At 34.3% G+C, this 6,724-nt stretch overlaps 2 protein-coding genes and 1 non-coding gene across 3 annotated transcripts in view; 1 reads left to right on the top strand and 2 right to left on the bottom strand.

Annotated features, from left to right (window-relative positions):
- The window catches only part of LOC108913137 (protein SMG5), a 19,303-nt gene extending 14,965 nt beyond the window's left edge, over nt 1–4,338 (bottom strand). The window contains exons 1-2 of the mRNA XM_018718624.1: nt 4,103–4,338; nt 2,606–3,983 (exon numbers count right to left, since the gene is read on the bottom strand). Of these exons, the coding sequence (XP_018574140.1) occupies nt 2,606–3,983; nt 4,103–4,173 (1,449 nt within the window). The 5' untranslated portion in view covers nt 4,174–4,338. The remainder of the gene's footprint in view (nt 1–2,605; nt 3,984–4,102) is intronic.
- A 359-nt stretch (nt 4,339–4,697) lies between these two features.
- Nucleotides 4,698–5,352, top strand: LOC108913009 (NADH dehydrogenase [ubiquinone] 1 alpha subcomplex subunit 13). Its single transcript, XM_018718465.1, has 2 exons — nt 4,698–4,837; nt 4,923–5,352. The coding sequence occupies exons 1-2, from the start codon at nt 4,738–4,740 to the stop codon at nt 5,279–5,281; spliced, it is 459 nt and encodes a 152-aa protein (XP_018573981.1). The 5' UTR covers nt 4,698–4,737; the 3' UTR covers nt 5,282–5,352.
- A 444-nt stretch (nt 5,353–5,796) lies between these two features.
- LOC111691622 lies at nt 5,797–5,903 on the bottom strand. The gene has a single exon (XR_002763002.1). It is a non-coding gene; the product is annotated as a U6 spliceosomal RNA (small nuclear RNA).
- Between the last annotated feature and the right edge of the window lie 821 nt (nt 5,904–6,724).

Genomic DNA, 6,724 nt, shown 5'->3' with positions numbered 1-6,724 from the left:
AATCCGTGCGATAGAGAAAGATGGCTATAATGAAGGCGTCTAATAGTCACCGCCCATTTCGCCCTTCCACAAATAAGAAGTGGATCTTATTTGTGGAAGGGCGAAATGGGCGGTGACTATTAGACGCCTTCATTATAGCCATCTTTCTCTATCGCACGGATTTCTATGACTTTCTTTATCGCTCTCACGTAAAGGCCGATGAACCATGGGGACTTTCCGACCCTGTATACTACGCTACAGTCTATAGAAATGGGTAAAATCACACTGCAGAGGCTCTCATAACAGAATGTCATAAAAACTTTTTGTTTTCTAAATCTTTTGATAATGCAATATTTCGTCCTTGTTCTGATTTACTAAAAACAAGTATCACATATAATTTACAAGAGGAAAATAAGAATATGTACATACAAACAAGTAAAAAGAAATTATGGAAATACAATTTCTGATACGATGGAACAACTATTAAAGGAATTTTTTTTTTATACGACAAAGCAAACTGGTTCCAATTACATTTCAATTAAAATTTATGAAATAAATGTATGTAGTGTTAATGTTAATGATAATGAAGGGTATATCATCTGGCAGTTATATTTATAACCTTTCCCATCTTGACGTGTTCAACTAGAATTATTATAGATTAGACGTAATTACTAAACTGTCCCCCACAAATTGCCTTTTGAATTTGAAGAAATGTATTCGTTTAAAAATGAATCAATAACCATGAAATTGACATTTTTGTTCATGTAATTTTTTCCTTGAACGGAGAGCAAGGTTTTTATTTCACTACAGAAAATTAACATTATTTAAAATTCCTGCGTAGTACCGACGTTTATAATTCTTCATTATAATAAGTTCTTATAAGAACTAAAAAATAATGATTTACGTTTATTGAAGGCCAATGGAAGTTTTTTTCGCAATTAGAAATAATTGTATTAATTTATGCACTGCGTAACAAATATTTTTGCAAGTTTTGAAGTCGTAGATGCGCATGAAAATTAAATAAATATAGCGTTTCAACTTTTTATTAAAGGCAAATTACAGGTTCGATTTTAATTTAAACAATCTTTAGAAATAGATACTTAATTTATGAAAAAGTAAGGATTGTTTGTATACAGGGTGATTCACAAATGGTGACCAAAAATGAAACTTTGTAATCTTTGGCGAATTTTAAGGGGTCTTTCCTATAAAGGTTTTATATAGGACGCTTCGTTAAAAAGATACAGGGTGTTAAACTTCAAAAAATATTTTTAATTTTTTTAAATAATTTAAAAACTAGTATGTAAGTGAAATAATTTGAAATTGGGCACATGTATTTATGTAAACATTTTTCAAAATCTGAGGGCTTTTTCTAAAATTTGCATGCTCCAGTGGCAGAGATACAGGGTATCGGTGGCATATTTTTCTAAATAAAATAGTACGCCACTGCTTTACGGTAATAATCATGATATTTTCAGATTCCCCTTTCAATTTTCTACAAATTACTACTCTCATATGTTTTAAAAAAGCATGATTTTCGAGTAAAACTTAAAAAACCAACTAAATACATGTGCGCAATTTCAAATTATTTCAATTACCAGGTTTTAAATTATTTAAAAAAATTAAAAATATTTTTTTAAGTTTAACACCCTATATCTTTTTAACGAAGCGTCCTAGATAAAAACTTTATAGGGAAACAATCCCCTATAAATTCATCAAAGAATACGTTTCATTTTCGTCATCATTTGCGAATCACCCTGTATATAAGGTGGTTTCACTTTAAGTACAGAAACTGCAGAAATGGATAAACTGCCAAAAAAATAAGAGTTTGCTCTATAAACTTTTTTCTGAGGGATGCGGTATTCGAGATACAGGGTGTAAAGTTTACAAAAAAATATATCTTCTGTCATATCTTCATAAAGCGCTGACGGAATTGAATCAAATTTATTACCGTGTATTTACTTAATTAGACTAAATAATAATAAAAGTATTTATTAAAAACATTTCGTAGTTAATTGCAAAAAATAAAAAAGGTATAGCCCCACTATCAAATAACACTTAAATCCAATATCAGATTGGGAATAAAAAATAAAGTCGTCCATTTATATTAAGCAAAGCAACGCCTAGAATTCATGGAACGCTCCGTATAATAAAAATAATAGAATACCTATGTACAAATTGTTGATGTTACTAAAATGGGCTAGAATAAATGGGATACCCTGTATAACAAAAAATAATTTAAAAATGTGTAGAAATTTATTGGACGACTTTTATTTGGAATGAGTTTATTAAGAGATGTTATTAATATTATTTAGTTTATTTCATTTTTATTCAATTTGCTGCCTGTAGAAATAAATTTGTGGTATTTAGTAACCTTACTCGAATGTTATGTAAAATGTACAGCTTAGAATTTTGAAAGGTTCTTTTCTCAAAAACTAGACTTGAAAGCACAAAAATAACAGATGTGTTACACATACTTGAAAATATAGGGTAGGCAAAATTTTATACATTTTTGAGAGTTTTACCCGTAACAAATTATTCAGTTTTTTTTAATAATTAATCGTTTCTAAAGTACAACTAAAAATTGAACAACTTCAATAAAAATTAAAAAAAAAAAACAAGAACTGACCTTGATAATATCCAATTCTTCGTCTGAAGACTCGGCCAAAACGTCTTCATTGTCCGATATGAAGGAATCATCTGAGCTGCTGTACTCATCCCCGTCCCCGCTCGCATCAGACTCCTCGTCACTTTCCGCCTTCAAAGCCTTCCTCCTGCGTAACTTCGACTTGGACCTCTTCCTCCCGCCATTCATCAGATCCTTCAGGATCCCGTTTCCCCTGGCATTTTTCACCGTCTCGCTCAGCGGGTAGTTTAAAACGCTCTCTGCGATATGCCCCGTTACGTTCTGTATGAGCTGGGAGTAAATAGCCAGGGTGAAAGCCACGACGGCTGACAATTGGGGCGAATTGGTTGAGCGCAGTTTCGATATGCACAGGAGGCAGATAATAACGATTTTGAAGAGCATATCGCTGCCGAGGAACGAGGGGACAGACTCGGTTTCGATGGATTCCGTGTCGGTGGGGGTTTCACCTGATTCGCTCGAGGCCGGTTTGGAATACGACAGGCACTCTTCGAGGTTCTTGTATGTTTGATGGCATAAGCTGTAGACTTTCGCTACCTTCTTGTCAAAGTACCAGATATCGATCAACAAGAGGAACCGAGCAAGGAAACGTTTGATATTCTCAGACTTACCAGGCTCGATAATGCAATCCGCGTTCTGACTTTCGTCAGGCAGCTGCTCTATAAACTTGGAGTTCTTGTCGAATAACCCATGGAGGTTATTTGTTGTACCTTCAAAAGAAAATTTACATGCCAGGCAGCGCATGTAGTGATAAACGGCTTCTAAAAATTGGTTTTGGTTCATGGCTAACGTTCCCATCTGGTTATGGGGCATGCCGTAGTCAGGCTTGTAGGATATGGCTTGTAAATAGTACCTTATAGCGACCGTGGGCTCCCAATTCGGGTAAATTTCCAATTTGTACCTGCTGAGATCACCCAAATAAATCAGGCATTGGTGTATAGACTGCTTAGCCCACTTGAGGGCCTCGGAATTGACTTCACTGGAATCTTTGTTCTCTTCGTGCAATACTGCAAAGTCGATGGCATTTTTAAAACCCAGGTGGAACTCACACTGTAATTTGGATATAATGTGGTGGTAGAACCCGATACCTGCATTGATATGAGCTTGGATGTTTGATATATCTTCGGGTAGGTATTCCTTCTTTTTTAGCTTTTTTGCAGTAGCGATTACGTCATAATAACCTTTGCGCCATAGCAGTTCTTCGCCTTTCCTTCCATACAGGACTGGGTCTGAAAATATTAATCGTTCGCAGTATTCACAGAATTTCCTACGTAACACTTGTAAATTTGGAGTAAATAAGTCTCCGATACTCCGGGCGCAGCTCCTAGCATCGTCCAAGCGTTTGGCTTGTTCGCTGATAGTTCTGAAAACGAATTTAGAACAATGAGAATATAGATAATTCTGGAATTGAGGTTATGTTTCTATTGCACATTTCTAAGCAAGCCATGAAAATAAATTCCGAAATTCATACGTCATACTCACCGATATAATTTTTTTGAGAGCTCTTGGCCCTGTTTTTGGTGAATGTCTGTTGAGGTGTACGTTTTCTTCATTTCAACTCATTGCACTTTTTTATCCTGGTCAAGAATTCAACAAACTTTTTTCTATATTAATCGACTCCAGGTTGTAGGTTGTAAAATAAATCATTGTTAGTTCATAATTAATTTCACAAGTGTATTTTGACACCATCACAATTTCTTATCAAACTACATGAACTGTTCATGGCCAAATAATAAATATTCAATAAATTTCTTACTCACATCTGTCGGAAATTTTAGGCACTCTTGGATTTTTCCCTTGAAAAAATGAGACTACTCCTGCCACCTATGATCGAATGGATAATATGCATACTCTGCCCTTTAAAACAGTATACGTTCCCAGAACAAAAATTTATATACGTCATTTCACTAGTTTAAAAATTTGAGCAGTACCTTTACCTTATCTATAGAATAACTTTTAATTTTGATCTGATGTTTAACTATAAAAAAGAAATACTTTTTGGCATTTGACAATTTGAATAATTTGAAACATCAACACTGGTGCCGTCCTCTTGTGACTGCTATTTGTACTTGGTCTTAGTATTGACAGTTTAAAAACCTTGACAGAAGTGGTGAAAAATGGCTACGGGGGCGGCTGAATTTAGGCAAGATATGCCACCCCCAGGGGGGTACAAACCGATACATTACCAGAGAATACCCGCACGACAATATTTTAATGGTATAAGACAAGTTTCAACTCAATTTTCTTTTATTACGTAACACATAACCTCCAATATGATCTAATGTTTACTGATTTATTTCAGGATGGGCTCTCTTTGGAGGCTACATAGCCGTGACTGCTGGTGCTGCTTACCTCTATTATCTGAACTGCAAGGTAGTGCACGCTGAGGAAATTGAAATGAGATCAGCTAGCTTTGCAATTTACCCCATGTTGCTCGCAGAGAGAGATCGAGAGTATCTGAAGCAGTTGCGAAGGAACAGGGATGAAGAAACTAAGTTAATGGCCAATGTCGAGGGCTGGAAAACTGGCACCTGGTATGGTGAACCTATTTATACCACTCAGCCAAAGGATACGTTGATCAATCCAAGAGCGCAGGAATACTACATACACGCCTCGTTTAGGGACTTTTCAAAGAGGGCAAACATTGGGTTGTTGTCATAAGTTGTCCCAGATTTGTAGTTAATTGTATTGCTTGAAATTGTTATAACTTAATATATGTTTTTAAGAATGCATCTCTTTATTTTACATTAAAATTTCCAGTATAATATAAATATTAAACTGCGATTCGTGTCAAGATGGGCTCAAATTTCAAAGTTCGTTTTTTCACAAGTGACCATCTTAGTTGTGGTCTTTTTTTTAGTTACAGGTTTACCTCTCAATTATAACGCTAACAAAAAAATTTCATTAATTCAATTTTTATTATCTAAAAGTGAAAGAACAACATTTTTCCACAGAATTTAAAATGTCCTGTACAGTTTGTCATTTACAGCAGCGAATGCCTACGTAAATCAATTAACTATAGTTCTATCTGTTCTAAACAATTTATTTCATTATTTCTACTGTTAATTAACAAGACAGGCTATAGGCCCATCAAAAGCAAATTCATTTTGCATTAACAGTAAATTTTTAGGTAAGTAAATTTCTATTAAACGCTTTGTTAAAATTTATAGAATTAAAAAAATGTGGAACGCTTCACGATTTTGCGTGTCATCCTTGCGCAGGGGCCATGCTAATCTTCTCTGTATCGTTCCAATTTTAGTATATGTACCGCCGAAGCGAGTACAATGAGAGTTATGAAATTAATATATATAAACTTAATAGATGTGCATTAGTGTCAGTGAGATAAAACTTGAATATATTATTAAACTTATAAAATATATATAAAAACTATATGAAGTTTGCAATTATAAAATATATACAAACAGGACAACTAACTGCATGTGTTATTATGTGATATTTATAATTATTATTTAAAATAATTGTTAGTTTATGCTATTCCACATATTAAAGCAAAGAAGGAAACTACTTCTAACAAGTATTAAGTCTCTCACTTCTCGCTAGGTGGGGCTAGCATTATAAAATATGAAAGCTTGCTATCACCTGCTTCATTTCAATTTTCAATCTTTGATATTGTTTTCACGTTACAATGTGTTTAAAATTCTCAAAATTATTGAAAAAGTTTGTTGACGACCTTAATTATAAATGTTGAAACTATTGAGGAACAAAATGGATAGTAAGTAGGTAATCCCCGACTTCGCTGTTCCCAAATAAATATGAACCTTACTAGTTATAAAAGTAAGAAATAACAGTAATTTTAAATTCATTTTTATATTATCAAATCGTTATTGTCGCCCTGTAGAAAATGTGGGGTTATATTTCTATGGTTCCGGAACGGAAAGGAGATATCGAACAAACGACAGGTGGTAAGTTCAATCACAGTCGACGTTGACAAGAAAAATTAGAAGCATCAAACTGACGCGTAACGCCATTTTCTCATTCAGTGATGGAAAATCAGTTCGGGTGCCACGAAGAGGCCGAGGAAAAGGACGACGACAGCTTAATTGATAAATGCTGGACGGCCAAATATAAAGGTGACAGCAGGAA

The sequence above is a fragment of the Anoplophora glabripennis genome, unplaced genomic scaffold (genome assembly GCF_000390285.2).
Source record: "Anoplophora glabripennis isolate ALB-LARVAE unplaced genomic scaffold, Agla_2.0 scaffold30, whole genome shotgun sequence".
In the NCBI taxonomy this organism is placed as follows: Eukaryota; Metazoa; Arthropoda; class Insecta; order Coleoptera; family Cerambycidae; genus Anoplophora; species Anoplophora glabripennis.
Note: the sequence above shows the minus strand (reverse complement) of the source record. Positions and strands in the feature narration are given on the sequence as shown.